The sequence below is a fragment of the Rhinopithecus bieti genome, unplaced genomic scaffold (assembly GCF_001698545.2).
Source record: "Rhinopithecus bieti isolate Rb0 unplaced genomic scaffold, ASM169854v2 scaffold_1853, whole genome shotgun sequence".
Lineage (NCBI taxonomy): Eukaryota > Metazoa > Chordata > Mammalia > Primates > Cercopithecidae > Rhinopithecus > Rhinopithecus bieti.
The window spans coordinates 3,741,656-3,760,661 of NW_016804151.1; the positions used below are offsets into that span (position 1 = coordinate 3,741,656).

Below are 19,006 nucleotides of genomic sequence, written 5' to 3' on the forward strand. Positions count from 1 at the left end.
CCCTCCCCTCCCCTCCCCTCCCTTCCCTTCCCTCCTTTTCTTTTGCTTTCCTTTCTTTCTTTCTTTTCTTTTCCTTTCTTGTCCGCCTTGCCTCACCTCACCTCACCTCACCTCACCTTGCCCAGCCCTGCCCCGCCTCACCTCGCCTCACCTCGCCTCTTTCCTTTCCTCTTTCCTCTTGCTCTGTTGCCCATGCTGGAGTGCGGTGGCCTGATCTCAGCTCACCGTAACCTCCGCCTCCTGGGTTCAAGCAATTCTCCTGCCTCAGCCTCCCGAGTAGCTGGGATTACAGGCATGCACCACTGTGCCTAGCTAATTTTTGTGTTTTTAGTGGAGACGGAATTTTACCATGTTGGCCATAGTTTGGCCAGGCTGGTCTTGAACTCCTGACCTCAGGTGATCCACCTACCTTAGCCTCCCAAAGTGCTGGGTTTACTGGTGTGAGCCACTGTGCCTGGCCTTAGCTTCTTTATCTATAAAATTGAGGATAATAAGAGTACTTACTCCCAGAGGGATGCTACAATGATGAAATAAATTAATATATGTAAATAAATGGAACAGTAGAGTAGTAGTAACTAATAAATAAATGTTAGTTATTTAACAGGTAGAGAAATTAATGCAAATAATTCTTTGAAAGCTGCTTGAATTCTTACATACTATATTGCGTAATCTTTCTTTAAATGTTTCTGTAATTTCGTTTAAACAACTAGTGTCTTATGATTTTTGTCACTCTATGACCTCTTTTTATTCAGCTGATTGTGGGATTACTTAAAATTAGGCTTTCTTTGGTATCTCTTTGTGTCTCCCAGCTTATGTGAGAACAGATTTCTTTTCAGTTTGTAAATAAATTTATTCCACATATTTTTTACTTGGTTGTTCCCCTGACATACTCATTTAAGGGCTACTGCTGCCAAAAATGATAATCCAAAGGCTCATTTATGTGTTTTAGCCTCATGTTGGCAGAAGTTCTTTGTAGGTTATAGATGAAACAGTTTATCCATAAATGGCAAATTGCTTTATCAAGCTCCTGTTAAAGTAAAAAAGGAGGTCTGTGTTAGTATTGTCTGTTCTCAACATTGCTATTCAATCTGTACTGAAAAAATCATGACAGTTCAGTATTTACATTAGACATTGGAGAAATATGTGTCAGAGTTAAAACTGATGAACTTTGCCACTGTTTATCAATAGCAAGTAAATTGGCAAATATGTCATTTATGTTAGCAGTACCAAGAAGCTGAATGGGAATGTTTTAGAAGTTTGACCCATTCTTGCACTCTCACATGGCAGCCTCTTTATCTTGTTAGAGAACATCTTTTGATTTCCCTTTTGTGAGTCTGAGCTTTCCTTTTACCTATAAATGTGCTTATCTTATCAAATAGTACTGCATGTTGCCCATTCCTGGGACAAAAGAGAAATACCATTCTGTATTTCTTGTAGCAACCCAGTTACGGTTTGTGTGTGAGGGAGCATTTTGGAGAAAAGAGACTGGTAGATAAATGTTTAGGTATAATCTAGTTGGAAAACTAAAAACTTCCTATAATAATGTTAAGGTAAGTCAAGAGCAGTAGTAGTCATTGTGTGTTTCGGGTTAACCAAGAAAGCCCTACTGCCCTGTGAAAATTTATTTTCTTTTTTTTTTTTGAGACGGAGTCTCACTCTGTTCGCCCAGGCTGGAGTGCAGTGGCCGGATCTCAGCTCACTGCAAGCTCCGCCTTCCGGGTTAGGCCATTCTCCTGCCTCAGCCTCCTGAGTAGCTGGGACTACAGGCGCCCGCCACCTCGCCCGGCTAGTTTTTTGTATTTTTTAGTAGAGACGGGTTTTCACCATTTAGCCAGGATGGTCTCGATCTCCTGACCTCGTGATTTGCCCGTCTCGGCCTCCCAAAGTGCTGGGATTACAGGCTTGAGCCACCGCGCCCGGCTGAAAATTTATTTTCAAAGTTAGCATTCTTATCAATGGATAACAGTTACAAGGCAAAAAAAAAATAAAGTCAAATATTTTCCGTATTTATTTTATTAAGGAGCACTTACATTATGTATAAATGTTAGCACCAGAAATATTAAGCCTTATCAACTCTCTATGTTTCCTAAGTTTTATCCTGTGGTCAGCATGATAATTAATATGTTACATAACGAAATTAAAAGTCCTCCTTTCTAAGCCCAGAAGACAGGATTAAGCCTCCCTTGATCAGTTTGTTACTTTTTCCTTTTGAGGATAGGTAATTCTATCCTCCATCTCTATTGAAACCCAAGGCAAATCAGAACATAGGTACCCCCCATCTTCCATGGACACGAACACAAATATCTAAGAAGCGTAATTCAGCACAGAGAGAATATAAGTGATATAATGAAGGTACTAAGGGTATGGGCTTTGTGTTGAAACAGACTTGGGTTCAAATGCTGATTCTACCATTTACTAGCTATATGACCTTGCCCAAGTTAGGCACCTTCCGTAAACCTATTTGCATCTCACAGGACTTGTGAGATTAAATGAAAACATTGAAAATAACTTAGCATTCCATCTGGCACATAACAAATATGTCAAGTTCTTTCATGCCTTTGTACATGCCCTTTTTTCTGCAGCATGCCTGAATAATTTCTATAGTCTTCCTTCAAAAACATGGGGTCAAGTTTGTAACACTTCTGGTCATGCCATCTTCTTTGAAATTAAGACAACATCACCTTGTCTGTGATGCTTTCCTTGCCTTTACCTCTATTCCCTGTGCTATGACCTGGTTATTTACTCTTTCTCTCTGAGCTTCCATATACTGTCAGCACTTCTCTCACTGTGCACTATTTCATTTTACATGTTGACCTCCTCCAGAGGGCTAAATGCTAGGAGCATGGACTATGTCTTTTCAACTTTGTATATGTCTTACTAAGCACAGTTTTTGATATACAGTAGGTGCTCAGTAAATACTCACTTGCTGAATGAAGGTATAAATTACTTTTAGGAGCATAGCCAGAAAAGTAGTCTGCAGTCCAGAGCAGGAAGAGGGACTGGGTACAACCAAAGAATTTTTTTCCCCAAAACTGTTATTATGAAAATTTCCAATATACAGAAAAATTGAAAGAATTACAAGGTAAACATCCAAAAACCTGCCACCTAGATTCTAGAATTAGCATTTTGTAAGAATATACTATATTGCCATTAATTGTAAGCATCATGCTGTACAGTAGACCTGTTAAACTTACTCCACCTATCTAACTATAATTATGTATCCTTTGACCAACATCTCCTCAACACCCCCTTCCTCCTGACCACCACAGCCTCTGGTGACCGCCATTCTACTTTCTAATTCAATGAGGTCAGCTTTTTTTTAGAGTCTGCATATGAGTAAGATCATGTGGTATTTGTTTTTCCGTGCCTGGCATACTTCACTTAATGTAGTATCTTTTAGTTTCATCCATGTTGTTGAAAATGACAGGATTGTCTTTTTTATGGCTTAGTATTCCATTGTGTGTGTGTATATATATATATCACATTTTCTTTATCCATTGATCTGCTGATAAGACTCTTAGGTTGGTTCTGTATCTTGGCTATTGTGAATAGTGCTGTAATAAACATGGGAGTGCAGATCTCTCTTTAATATATTGATTTAATTTCTTTTGTATATATACCCAGTAGTGAGATTGTTGGATCATATGGTAGTTCGAATTTTAATTTTTTGAAGAACATTCATACTGTTTTGAATAATGGTTTTACTAATTTACATTCCCACCAACAATGTGCAAAGGTCTCTTTTTCTCCACATCCTTGCCAACAGTTATCTTTTGTCTTTTGATAGCCATTCTAAAAGGAGTTAGGTGATATCTCATTGCGGTTTTGATTTGCATTTCCAGGACAATTAGTGATACTGAGCATTTTTTCATATTCCTGTTGGCCATTTGTATGTCTTCTTTTAAGGCATGTCTATTCACGTCTTTTGCTTATTTTAAATTGGGTTGTTTGTTTTCTTGCTATTGAGTTGTTTGAGTTCCTCATATAATTTTCATTATTAACCCCTCATCAGATATTTTATTAGTTTGTTTTCACACTGCTAAAAAGAACTGCCTGAGACTGGGTAATTTATAAAGGAAAGAGGTTTAATTGACTCATAGTGCAGCATGGGAGGGAGGTCTCAGGAAATTTACAGTCATGGTGGAAGGCAAAGGGCAAGCAAGGCTCCTTCTTCACAGGGTGGCAAGAAGGAAAACGAATGCAGGAGGAACTACAAAACACTTATAAAACTATCAGATCTCATGAGAACTCACTGACTATCATGAGAACAGCATGGAGGAAACCACTCCCCTGATTCGGTTACCTTCACCTGGTCTCTCCCTTGGCACGTGGGGATTTTGGGGATTGCAATTCAAAATGAGATTTTAGGTGGGGACACAGCCAAATCATATCAGATGTATAGTTTGCAAATAATTTCTCCCATTCTGTAGGTTGTCTCTTCACTCTGTTGGTTGTTTTCTTTGCTATGCAGAAGCTTTTTAGTTTGGTGCAATCCCTTTTTTCTATTTTTACTTTTGTGGTCTATGCCTTTGAAGTCATATCCAAAAAATCATTGCCCAGACCACTGTCCTTGAGCGTTTTCTCTTTATTTTCTTCTAGTAGTTTCATAGTTTCAAGTCTTAATATCTTTAATCCATTTAGAGTTTATTTTTGCAAATGGTGAGAGATAAGGGTCTAACTCTATTATTCTACTTTTGCATATGCAGTTTTCTCAGAACCATATATGGAAGAGACTGTTCTTTCCACATTGTATGTTCTTAGTACCTCTGTTGAAAATCAGTTGGCTCTAAATGTGTGAATTTATTTCTAGGCTCTCTATTCTGTTTCTTGGGTCTAGCTTTCTGTTTTTATCTCAGTCCCATGCTGTTTAGGTTACTATAGCTTTGTTGTATATTTTGAAGCCAAGTCATGTGATGCCTTCAGCTTTGTTCTTTTTGCTCAAGATTGTTTTGGCTAGTCAAGGTCTTTTGTGGTTCAATATAAATCTTAAAGTTTTATTTTCTGTTTTGTAAAGAATGTCATTGGCATTTTTATGGGGATTCTATTGAATACATAGGTCACTTTGGACTGTATGGGCATTTTAACAGTATTAATTTTTCCAGTCCATGAACATGGAATATCTTTCCATTTATTTGTTTCTTCAATTTATCTCATCAATATATTACAGTTTTTAGTATACATATCTTTGACTTCCTTGGTTAAATTTATTCCTAAATGTTTTTATAGCTTTATTTCATTTTAATTTTAATTTTAAATTTTGTGGGTACATAGTGGGTATATATATTCATGGGATACATGAGATGTTTTGATATGGGCACACAATGTGAAATAATCACATCATGGAGAATGGAGTATTCATGCTCAGAAGCATTTATACTTTGTGTTATAAACAATCCAATTACACCCTTTTAGTTATTTTTAAATGTACAATAACGTTATTATTAACTATAGTCACCCTGTTATGCTATCAAATAGTAGGTCTTACTCATTCTTTCTTCTTTTTTTCTGATTAATCATCCCCACCTTTTCCCTGCATTCTCCCAACAACTACCCTTCTCAGCCTCTGGTAACCATCCTTCTATTCTGTATGTCCGTGAATTCAGTTGTTTTGATTTTTAGATATCACAAATAATTGAGAAAATGTGATGTTTGTTTTTCTGTGCCTGGTTTATTTCACTTAACGTAAAGATCTCCAGTGCCATCTGTGTTGTTGCAATTGGTAGGATATTATTTTTTAAGGCTGAATAGCACTCTGTTGTTTATATGTACCACATATTCTTTATCCATTCATCTGATGATGGACTCTACATTGCTTCCAAGTCTTGGCTAATATGAACAGTGCTATAATAAACATGGGAATGCAGATATCTCTTCAGTATACTCATTTCCTTTCTTTTGATTATACCTAGCAATGGGATTGCTGGATCATATGGTAGTTCCATTTTTAGTGTTTTGAGGAGCCTCCAAACTGTTCTCCATAGTGGTTATACTAATTTACATTTCCATCAACAGTGTATAAAGGTACCCTTTTCTCCACATTTTTGCCAGCATTTGTTATGGCCTGTCTTTCAGATATAAACCTGTAGATATTTTAAATGGAATTGTTTTCTTGATTCTTTTTTCCAACAGTTCACTGTTAGTGCACAGAAATGCTACTAAGACACTTTTATAAGTCGATTTTATATTCTGCAGCTTTACTAAATTCATTTATTAGTTCTAAGTTTTTTGGTACAGTCTTCAGGGTTTTCTATATATAAAATCATGTCATCTGCAGACAGGGACAATTCAGTTTCTTCCTTTCCAATTTGGATGCCTTTTATTTCTTTCTTTTGCCAAATTTCTCTGGCTAAGACTTCCAGTACTGTGTTGAATAGAAGTGAGAGTGGACATCCATATCTTGTTCCAGTTCAGCTTTTCCTCATTCAGCATGATGTTAGCTATGGGTTGTCATATATGGCCATTACCTTTTTGAGGTACATTTCTTTTATATCTAATTTTGAGAGTTTTAAATCATGGAGTGATGCTGAATTTTGTCAAATGATTTTTCTGCATTTATTGAAATGACTTTTATCATTTCTTCTTCTTATGTGATGTATCACATTTATTTATTGACATATAGTGAATCATCCTTGCATCCCTGGGATTAATTACTTGATCATGGTGGGTGATCTTTTTGATGTGGTATTCTATTTGGCTAATTAGTATTTTGTTGAGAATATTTGCTTGTATGTTTATCATAGATATTGGCCTGTAGTTTTCTTTTTTTGTTGTTGTTGTACCTTTGTCTGGTTTTGGTATCAGAGTAATGCTGGTCTAGCAGAATGAGTTTGGAAATTATTCCTCCTCTTCAATTATTTGGAAGAGTTTGAGAAAATTGGTGTTAGTAGTTTAAATATTTGGTAGAATTCAGCTATATTTTTAAATATTTGGTAGTTTTTTAACTATCTTGACTTTTGTTGATAGGAGACTTTTATTACTGATTCAGTCTCCTTACTCATCTATTTCTTTATAATTCATCCTTGATCAGTTTTATATGTACACAGATTTATCCATTCTAAGTTATCTAGTTCGTTGGCATATAATTGTTCACAATAATTTCTTATGATTCTTTAATTTCTGTAGTATCAGTTATAATGTCTCCTTTTTTATCTCTGGTTTTCAGTCTTCTCTCACTTTTTCTTAGTCTAGCTGTTTATTTTATGTTTTCAAATGAACAACTCATTTCATTGATTTTCTTTTCTTTTTTTTTTTTTCTTTTTTGAGACGGATATTAAAAGTCAATTAGGGACTTTTATGAACAAATTTATGTCAGTAACCTTAACAATTTAGATACATTTTTTGAAAACACAAGTTATTTAAATTGAAACAAAAGAAAATGAAAATATGGATAGTTCTATTTCCATTAAAGAAATTTAATTCATAATAAAAACCTTTCCAAGGAGAAAACTCTAGGCCCAGATGGTTAAAGAAGAATTAATACCAGTCTTACACAAAACTCTTTCAGAAGCAGAGTGAGAGAGAACACTGACACACTTGTTTTGTAAGGCCAGCATAACCCTATACCAAAATGTGTCAGGCATTACCGAAAAAGTTACAGACCAATATTCCTCATAAAATATTCTCCAAGAAACCCCACAAAACAAAACAAAACAAAAATAACAAACTTAATCCAGTAATATAAAGGATAATAACTCTTGACCCAGTTATACAAGGTTGGTCCAGCATTTGAAAATCGATGTATTTTACCACATTAACAGAATAAAGGAGAAAGTAATATGATCATTGTCTTACTGGGGGTCTTTGTTCTTAGAGTTCCCAAGATGGTGGCAGGCTGCTTCCAAGATGGCGGCAAGCCTCTGGTTCTCTGACCTGGGGTTCTTGGCCTCACAGATTCCAAGAAATGGAATCTTGGGCCATGTGGTGAGTGTTATAGCTCTATTAAATACAGCTTGATTAGGACGAACCTTGGGCACTTAGCCTGCGCAGGAACAATGGTGAGCCTGTAGCCCAATTGGGAGTGGCAATGGGCACAGCCTCACTGGATCAGGAGCATAGTAGATACCCTGCCTGATCCGGGGGGATGGAAGTCAGCAGCCAGTGTGCAGCGGTGGCAAACTGCAGTGGTGGACAGTGAGCGAAAGTTCAGCTTGACCCATTACAAACACGAACCAGAAGAGTGTGCAGTTGCAAGATTTAATAGAGTGAAAACAGAGCTCCCATAAAATGGGAGGGGACCCCAAGGGGGTTTCCACTGCCTGCTCGAATGCCTGGGTTTATATCCTGATCATTGTCCCTCCCGCTGTGCTCTCAGGCGATAGATGATTGGCTATTTCTTTACCTCCTGTTTTTGCCTAAGTAGCATTTTAGTGAGCTCTCTTTACTACCTGATTGATCTGGCGTACGGATGTGAGCTCAGTTGCAAGCCCCGTGTTTAAAGGTGGATGCAGTCACCTTCCCAGCTAGACTTTGGGATTCTTAGTCGGCCTAGGAAATCCAGCTAGTCCCGTCTCTCAGTTGTAATAGATGCATGAAAGGCATTTTATAAATTCAGTACCCACAGAAGATAAAACATGCTCAGCAAAGTAAGAATAGAGAGAAACTTCTAAACCTAATGAAGGATATCTATGGAAAATCTGTAGCTAACATACTTCATGGTGAAAGACAATGTTTGACTCCTAGCATCTGGAAGAAGACAAAGATGTCCTTCCTCTTTCAGCACTTACATTCATCATTGTATTGGCATGCACTGTAATATAGTACTGGAGTCCGTGCAGTAGGGCAAGAAAAGAAGGCATATGGCCAGAGGAAGTAAAACACATTCACAAACAACATGGTTATGCATGTAGAAAATCCTAAGAAATAATAAATGGAGATAGATTTACCAGGTTCATGACTGTTAGACTCTATGTTGTGAAGATATCATTCTCCAAATTTACTTATAGATTCAACACAATCCCAGTCAAAATCATGGTAGGCATTCCTAGGAAGACAATAAATTATTTCCTATATGTACATGGAAATGCAAGGAATCTAGAATAAACTGCTTTGCAAAAGATGTAAGTTGTAGAACATAGACTTATCCGGTTTTTAAAACTTCTTATTTCAAAGTGGATTACAGACCTAAATGTAAACACCAAAAAAAAAAAAAAAAAAAAAAAAAAAACTCTAAAGAAAACATAGGAAAAAATATTCATGACACAGAAACAGGGCATGTACAAACACAAATATGAACCATAAATGACAAAAACTATTAAATTGAACCTTGTCAAAATTGAAACCTGCTCTTTGAAAGACAGCATTAAGAAAATGAAAATGCAAGCCATAGACTGGGAAAACATATTCGTAATATGTATATCTGACAGTGGACTTGGCAATGGTCCCATTGTTTGTGTCCCCTCAAAATTCGTATGTTGAAATCCTAACCACCAAAGTGATACTATTAAGAGATGGAGCCGCCGGGTATGGTGGCTCACGCCTGTAATCCCAGCACTTTGGGAGGCCGAGGTGGGTGGATCACGCCATCAAGAGATGGAGACCATCGTGGCCAACATGGTGAAACCCCGTCTCTACTAAAAATACAAAAAATTAGCCGGGCGTGGTGGCACATGCCTGTAGTCCCAGCTACCTGGGAGGCTGAGGCAGAAGAATCACTTGAACCTGGGAGGTGGAGGTTGCAGTGAGCCGAGATCGTGCCACTGCACTCCAGCCTGGCGACAGAGTGAGACTCCTTCTCAAAAAAAAAAAAAAAAAAAGAGATGGAGCCTTTGATAGGTGATTGCATCGTGATGGCAGAACCCCCAGGAATGGGATTAATGCCTTAATAAAAGAGGCCGGAAGGAGCTTGTTTGCCCCTTCCACCATGTGAGGAGACAATGAAAAGGTACCATTTCTGTGAACCAGGAAACTGACCCTCATCAGACTGGATTGGTTGGTGCCTTGATCTTGGATTTTGTAGCCTCCAAAACTATGAGAAACAAACTTCTTTTGTTTATAAGCTACCTAGTCTGTGGTATTCTGGTTATAGCATCCAGAATGAACTCAGACAGAGTTGTATACAGAACATATACAGAATGAAGAACTATGAATCAACAATAATGAGATGAACAACTCAAACAATTGGGCAGGCTGTAATCCCAGCACTTTGGAAGGCTGAGGTGGGTGGATCACTTGAGCCCAGGAGCTCCAGACCTGGGCAACATGGCAAAACCCCATCTCTACTAAATATAGAAAAAAATGTAGCTGGGTGTGGTGGGGCAGCCTGTAGTCCCAGCTACTCAGGAGGCTGAGGTAGTTCGATCCCTTGAGCCTGGCAGGTGGAGGTTGTGGTGATCATGCCACTGCACTCCAGCCTGGGTGTCAGAGTCAGACCCTGCCTCCAAAAAAACCAAAAAACAAAAACCAACAACACATAATTGGGCAGGAAATTGAACAATCACAAAATAATATGTATCAATTGTCTAAAGGTACATGAAAACATTTTCTGTATCATTAGCTACCAGGGAAATGAAAGTCAAAACTATAGGAATTAATTAAAAGGAAGAAGACTGACAGTATCAAGTATTGACAAGGAAGTGAAGCAAGGGGTACTCTCATATGTTGCTGCTAGGGGTGTAATAATTGTATAACCACTTTGGGAAACAATTTGGCAATTTCTTTTTTTTTTTCTTTTTTTTTTTTTGAGGCGGAGTCTCACTCTGTCGCCTGGACTGGAGTGCAGTGGCCAGATCTCAGCTCACTGCAAGCTCCGCCTCCCGAGTTTACGCCATTCTCCTGCCTCAGCCTCCCGAGTAGCTGGGACTACAGGCGCCCGTCACCTCGCCCGGCTAGTTTTGTATTTTAGTAGAGACGGGGTTTCACCGTGTTCACCAGGATGGTCTCGATCTCCTGACCTCGTTATCCGCCCGTCTCGGCCTCCCAAAGTGCTGGGATTACAGGCTTGAGCCACCGCGCCCGGCCGGCAATTTCTTATAAAGATAAACTTACCCTTAATATTTGAAGTTGGAACCTCCATTCCTAGGTATTTATTCAAGGAAAATGAAAATCTGTATCCACAAATACCATGTATATATTTACAGCCCTATTCATACTAGCCGAAAGCTGGAAACAGAGGAATGAATAAACAGATCGTGGTATATTCCTACAGTATATATTCATGCTACTCACCAATGAAAAGGAGTGAACTGCCGACGCACACAACATGAAAGAATCTCAGGAATGTTATGCTGAGTAAAAGAAGCTAGACACAAAAGCATACATATTATATGAGTACATTATTGTAGGATTTCATTTATATGAAATTTTTAAAAATGCATTTTAAAAACGCAAAACTAATATATTATGATAAAATTCAGATCTGTGGTTGCCTGGAGTGGAGGTGTTTATTAAAGAGAGGCATGGGGGAACATTCTGGAGTGATGGAAATATTTATAATGGCAGGGCGACATAAATGCCCCAGCTCAAGAAACTGTACAATTAAAATGTGTGCCTTTCACTGAATATAAGCTATACATCAATACAGTTTATATTTTTTAGTAAAAGGGAGTTCCAGACTCTGTGGTCTGACAACTTTGGCATATGGGGAATACTACACTTACCCTCCATAAGTTAAGCCTTCCTAGTTATCTTTGATAAACCTTGTCCTAGACAGAGACAATTTTTATACTGACAAAATAAAAATACATTCTATAAGGCAAATTAAATGGAAATCTCCTCACTAAAATGAAGTACAACACATAGATGGAATACATGGGATGAGATACACATCCTGGACTCTTTGAGAGTCTTTTAAAAATATATTTGGCAGGCTGGGCATGGTGGATTATTATGCCTGTATTCCCAGCACTTTGGGAGGCTGAGGTGAGAGGAACACCTGAGGTCAGGAGTTCAAGACCAGCCTGGCCAAGATGGTGAAACCCATTCTCTACTAAAAATATGAAAATTAGCTGGGTGTGGTGGTGGGCCCTTGTAATTGCAGCTACTCAGGAGGCTGAGGCAGGAAAATTGCTTGAACCTGGGAGGCAGAGGTTGCAGTGAACCGAGATCATGCCATTGCACTCCAACCTACTGTACAAATCTGTACAACTCCAATGCACAATGTAAAAATGTACATTAGGTGACAAAACTCAGTCTCAAAAATATATATATGTGTGTGTATAAAATATATATACATATTTATATACATATAAAATATATACATGCACACACACATATCGCAACATCTAAATTTTAAAAATCTAATTCAGGGTTCAGTGACTAGACCGTGAAGCCTATTTTTGTACTGCCCCAATGTAAGAATGGTTTTACATTTTAAAAAGTTGTTTAAAAAAAAAGTCCTATCCCTTAAGAAAAAAAAAGCAACCAGTACTGTAAGTGTTCCCTCAAAGTCTACAATATTTACTTTCTGAACTTTTGCAGAAAAAGCTTTCTAATGCCTATTCTTTGCCCTTTGATCTGCACACTCTACCTGCTGTAACTGATTCAGCCTCTCAAAAACTAATGTCTTTTTTTTTTTTTGCATTAGAGAATCCTAGATGTTTGTAGTACTAATTAGTATACACTAAGCATACAGCCTTATTTCATTTCCTCTGAAAACTAAGAGAGAATGTTAAGTTGAATGATATGATACTTACTTCCCAAGGAATGCTGTATTTCTTATAAATTGGCCTCTTTGGCTGTATTCCAGATGACGTTAAAGCTGTGGAATAGCCAAAGCACCTGAAATAGCAGGTATATATGTAGCATGAGGCCCTTAGCCATTTTGCAAAAAGCACGGGGCAATGCTAAATATTTCTGGTTTACCCCGGTGGTATAGATTGGAGGAAACATTTTTACTCTTCAGCCTTCATGAAAAATGGCAGGATAGTTTAAAAGGTCTTTGAGAAATTTTGGAAGTTCTAAAGGGATTTTTTTTTTTTTTTTTTTTTTTTTTCGGGGGGGTTTCAGAAAATAAAAGGCACTATACTAAATGCAAATATCAAAATTTCCCCTTTTAGTGCATTTGAACTCACACTTCAACCTTAGAATCTTCTTACTCTCTCCTACCCTTTGCCTCTGCCTCCTGTGGTCTCATACAGCTGACCTCAAACCATAATGGATCTTTTAAAATTAACTTAGGTCCCCTGAGCATCTCTTTATTTCAAAATTTTAAAGATTAACCTGGGATAAAGGGACATAGAGCTGCTTTAGGAAATACACAGCCTCTTTCGGGATCTCACTGTGCTAGTGATACACACATTCAAGTTTGAAAGACCAGTGGAATTGTGGTGGACAGCCCAGGGACAGGAACAAGCAGGAGCCTGGTATGAGCTAACATTTAAGTTAAAATCTGTGACTATTTATGATATTTCTTTCTTTTCATCTTTTCTCTAGGCCTACTCTGTGTATGATGAAGACATTGGTTACTGTCAAGGGCAGTCTTTTCTTGCTGCTGTATTACTGCTGCATGTAAGTAACGGTCCATGTGATAAATAGCACAGTGCTGCCAAGTTTATTTTACTTTCTACTGCCTTTGTTCTTCCTTCTTATTTCCCATTTACCTGATGGAGATTACATATGGCATATCTTTTTAAAAATGTACATTAGGTGATAAAATAAGAGATATTATGTCAAAAATAGGACAGTTTCTCAATGGAATTAGTTTTGTTGGCTAGAAAAGGATAAATTGCTTATTTGGAGTTATTTTTAACTAGAATTCTCTGGAATTAAAGAAGTCGGTGTAACTGCCCAATATCAGGACCTGGACCGTTAAGACCCACTGTACTGTGACAAAGAAGTCCTTTATCATTTCTGTGATGTATTTTTATATATCTTCTTTCCTGTCAGTTACCTTCATTTGACAGATCATTTATTGAGCATCAATTGTCAGGTACTGGGCTATGAAGTGGGGTTATAAAGATGAATCATTTATAATTTGTGTTCTCAAAGGCTTCATAGTCCAAGATGGGGCACAGATAATGTAGGCATGCACTTATAATTTTATTCTCTTTTATGTGTCTTTATTTTTCTGATGACAAAAATAATACATACTCATTAAATAACTTACAGTATGCTAAGGGAAAGTGATACACAGGTTAAGAGAATAGAGAAGAGAATTACCCAACCAAGCTCTGCCAGAACTTTCAGAAAAGACTTTCTGGAGGAGTTGGCAGCTTTGTCAAGACATAAATGAGATTGGAGAAGGTGAGAGGGGAAAGGGAAGGGAAAAGAATTATTGACAAAAGTCACAATATAGAAAATGTATGGAAATATGATAGGGCACAGTATACAAAGGAAACAATATGAAATTACAGTTTACTATAGCAATTGTACACAGGGAGTGGTACGATGTAAAAATAGTAAGATGGGAAATTTTGAAGACTTTGTAATATGTCAAAAATGCAGACTTTATTCTAGAGCTAATGAGGAACCATTGATCACTTGGGAGCAAGGGAATAATACAGTCATATGATCATTTTAGATAAATTATTTTCATACCTGTGTAAAGGGCAGAATTAAAGGAAACAGACAGCAGCAGAGAGACCAGGTAGAAAATATCAATATGGCCAGGCATAGTGGCTCACACCTGTAATCTCACAACTTTGGGAGGTTGAGGCAGGAGGATCACCTGAGCCCAGGAATTTGAAACCAGCCTAGGCAATATAATGAGACACCATCTCTACCACACACACACAAAAGGTATCTGGGCATGGTGGTGAGCACCCATAGTTGTGGTCAGCACCCGTAGTGTTGTTGAGCTACCTGGGAGGCTGAAGTAGGAAGATCACTTGAGCCTGGGAGGTCAAGGCTGCAGTGAGTCTTGATTGCATCACTGCAGTCCAACTTGGGCAACAGAAGGAGACTCTGTCTCAAAAAAATAATAATAATAAAAAGGAAAAGTAAATGTCAATTTAAATGAGAGATGTTGAGAGCCCAGAGAAAAGCAGAATTAAGAAACATTCAGGGAGCAAAATTGTTAGGTTTGTGGATGGACTGGCAAAGGAGCAGTCAGAGGTGACATATCTAGTTTCCTGGCTTTGGTGGCTGGATGAATGTTGTATTTTGAGATTGAATGAAGGAAAAAGTTTAGGAGTTGATGAGTTCTCTTTTTTTTTTTTTTTTTTTTTTTTTTTTTTTTTTTTTTTTTGAGACGGAGTCTCGCTTGGTCGCCCAGGCTGGAGTACAGTGGTGCCATCTCGGCTCACTGCAAACTGCGCCTCTGGGTTCATGCCATTCTCCTGCCTCAGCTTCCCGAGTAGCTGGGACTACAGGCACCCGCCACCAGACCTGGCTAATTTTTTTGTATTTTTAATAGAGACTGGGTTTCACCATGTTAGCCAGGATGGTCTCGATCTCCTGACCTCGTGATCCGCCCGCCTCTGCCTCCCAAAGTGCTGAGATTACAGGCGTGAGCCACCGTGCCCGGCCTTTTTTTTGAGATGAAGTCTTGCTCTGTCATTCAGGCTGGAGTGCAGTGGCACAAACTTAGCTCACTGCAACCTCCACCTCCCAGGTTCAAGTGATTCTCTTGCCTCAGCCTCCCAAGTAGCTGAGATTACGGGCATGTGCCACCACACCTGGCTAATTTTTGTATTTTTAGTAGATGGGGTTTCCCCATGTTAGCCAGGTTGGTCTTGAACCCCTGATCTCAAGTGTTCCATCTACCTCGGCCTCCTAAAGTGCTGGGACTGCAGGCAGGAGCCACTGCACCCGTCCAGTGATAAGTTTTGTTTCCAATTATCTGAGTTGAGGTTATTCCTGGGACATCTATGTGGAGATAGATGTTCAGCAGCCAGTTGCATACTAGAGATTAATGCTGGAGGAGAAATGAAAGCTGAAGTCATGAGACTACATCAGATTGTCTAGAAGAATGAATAGAGTAAAAAGATTAAATCCCAGGAACAGCAAACATTTGAAGGGATGATGAGGAAGTAAAATCCTTAAAGAAGTTCAGATTCTCAATAGGGAGGAAGCAATTAATTGTGTCAAATGTAACAGAGAGGTCCAACAAGTTTAAAAGGAAAGCATTGTTTAGCATTCTGGAAGTGAAGAGCAATTATAATAGATTCATGGTCCTAATTCTGAAAACCTGATTTTAATTATAATAGTTCTATTATGATTTTCACTTTGTCTCTCTTTGAGATTGAAGTTTTTTTCCTCTGTTGCGTTATTGTCTGTTTATGACAGTTTCTATCTTCTTGTTATTCTTCTTTCTTTGATATCTCTACATCTCACCTTTTTGGGACTTCCTGTGATGACCAGTTACTTTATAATCACAAATTCTCAGGGGCCCTTGTTCCCCTTCTAAACCCAGTAGAATCTAGAATAGTCAGGTCCCTACCCTAAGAGACTGGAGACCATACCCAGTGACATGGATGTTTTCTTCAAGGTTCAGAGCCATCTTTCTTCTAAAGGAAGCCTTTATAATTACTTGGATGAGAAGCTGAAGTTCAAGACATGGGTGATGAAGCTTTGGTTTGAAGAAAGTAATGTTTGTTTTTTGAGATGGAGTCTCGCTGTGTCGCCAGGCTGGAGTGCAGTGGTGTGGTCTCAGCTCACTGAAACCTTCGCCTCCTGGGTTCAAGTGATTCTCCTGCCTCAGCCTCCAGAGTAGCTGGGACTACAAGCGCGTGCATCACCATGCCCAACTAATTTTAGTTAGTTTTTTTTTTTTTTCCAGTGGAGACGGGTTTTACCGTGTTAGCCAGGCTGGTCTTGATCTTCTGACCTCATGATCCTCCCACCTCAGCCTCCCAAAGTGCTGGGATTACAGGCGTAAGCCACCACACCCGGCCACAAAGTAATCTTTGAACATACCGTAGTTTAGCATTTTTAGCCCTGTTTAACATATTACATTAAATGCTACCATAGTTTAGCATTTTAGCCCTGTTTAACATATTATATTTATAAATGTTCAGTGAGAAGAATATCTCTCTGAGAAATCTGTTTTGGATTTTACAGGAGTTTGGGTTAATTGTAAGTTCATAATTATTTGGAAACACCCTCCCCACCCCCGCCCCCAAAGAGAGAAAGAGAGAGATTCAAATAACTAGAGAGCTCAAATACCTAGAATTTTTTTCTACATTATGTACTCTAGTATTATAAGGGCCATGTGATGAGTCAGCCTTTGTGAAATGCAACAAGATAGTTTCCAGTGTATGTTACAAGAGGGACAGAAATTTGGTCTAGTATCTCACACTTTCTACATTAATAGAATTATTCAGTGTTGTCATGGCTTTTGTAAAAGTAACTTGAAATATAGAAATCCTTTTAGAATCCTTAAGAGAAAGATGAACTAATATTCAGCATTCTGTTAATGAAAAACATATCATATTCTAATTTTTAATTGGCAGTATGTTTGATGATTCTGTTAATTAGTATATTCCATTAACTAACCACCCCGTCCATTCAACCAATTTGAATAACAGAAGTTAACTGTAATTTATTTTTTACTATATTTTTGTCTCCCTGGTTTAAACAAATGGAAGAATACGGACTGGTTTAAACAATTCATCAAACACACTATCTCAGGTTCCAGGGAGATACATTATTAGGGTCTTACTGACTAATTTGTTATCAGTTACATAAGCTATTGCTTCTTTTTGCTGCCAGACATCTTTGGAAGCTCCATATTAATCACTGTCAGAGCCTGCTTCTTTTTGGGTTGCTGTCCTTTCCTCACCCATAGTCATTTATATTTCACATTCATTGCTTGAGAAGAAAGTAAGACCAAAATGAAAGTATGTTCAAAACAGTTTTGAATTTTAGGATTTTTTTCATGTCTAAGTAGTTTAAAGAGTTAATTAGCCTCCTTTTATACTTGGAAATTTCTAGATGCTTTGACAATAGCTTTGTAACGTGTAGTAGTTTAGGCAGTGAGAATTAAATGTTTATCACAGTAGACTCTTATACATCCATTTATGAAATTACAAGAGATTTGTCATTTACAGTTGGAGAATGTTATAGTACAGATTGCCTGCAACCATTACAATGTTCAACTGCATTTGTAATCAAATATACAATAATAATTTGTAATTTCATAATAATAATATTAGTCTTTATCTCTTAGTCATAATAAATTATGATCTGATTATATTTCACTTACTCTAAAAATTATAGAAAATACCTTAGATAATTTGTAACCCAATATATTTTCTACCATATTTATTGTTAGTAGTTTTAAATTTTTTAATTGAACATGTACCTTTTTAGACATTCAGAAGATTGTGTTCTTTTTTAAGGTTAAATTACTGTATGTATACTAATATTGGCATTTATAGAAGCTTTCCAACTCAGGAAGGATTATGTTTGAATAATCTAGCATGTTTAAAACTATTGAATTTTTAAAAAAAAAATTATGACTAGGCACAATTCCTTTGGAAACTGGTTTGGCTTTATCTAATAAAGATATACACACCCAGAAGTTTTACTCCTAGACATACCTTAGTCAAATTTATGCACTTGTACATTAAAATACTTGTATTACTTTTGTCCTAATAGTGTTTATAACAGTCAAAACACTGAAGCAATTCAAATGTCCACTACTAAAATGTCCAATATTAGAATTGTAATTAGACAGTAAGATGGCTAAATTATGGTATTCTTAGAGTATGAATGCCATACAGCAATGGAAATGAATATTTTACACTACATTGGTTCATACAAATGAATCATATAAACATAAGATTTATTTAAAAAAAAAAGCAAAGTACAACATTACATTTGGTATGATTCCATTTTGCATAAAGTTCAGTAACAGGCAAAACTAAATTCTATTGTTAGGATGCTACATAGATGGAAAAAACTATAAAGAACACCAATGAAGTGATAACTGTTAAAGTTAGGAAAGTGATTTCTTCAGGGAGAAACTGGGAACCATGACTGAAAAGAGACACAGGGATTTTCAGGGCTATTGACAGTGTTCTCTTTCTTAACCTAGATAGTGGTTACATGCATCCTTAAAGTGTACATTTAACTTTTATGCATTTTTCTGTTTGTTGTATTTCAGAGTAAAATAAATTTAAAAATTATA

General features: G+C 37.5%; 1 protein-coding gene across 2 annotated transcripts in view; it reads left to right on the plus strand.

Annotated features, from left to right (window-relative positions):
• The window catches only part of RABGAP1L (RAB GTPase activating protein 1 like), an 808,808-nt gene that overhangs the window by 464,020 nt on the left and 325,782 nt on the right, over positions 1-19,006 (plus strand). For both annotated transcript variants that reach the window (XM_017866952.1, XM_017866951.1), the window contains exon 15: positions 13,369-13,443. In XM_017866952.1, the coding sequence (XP_017722441.1) occupies positions 13,369-13,443 (75 nt within the window). The remainder of the gene's footprint in view (positions 1-13,368; positions 13,444-19,006) is intronic.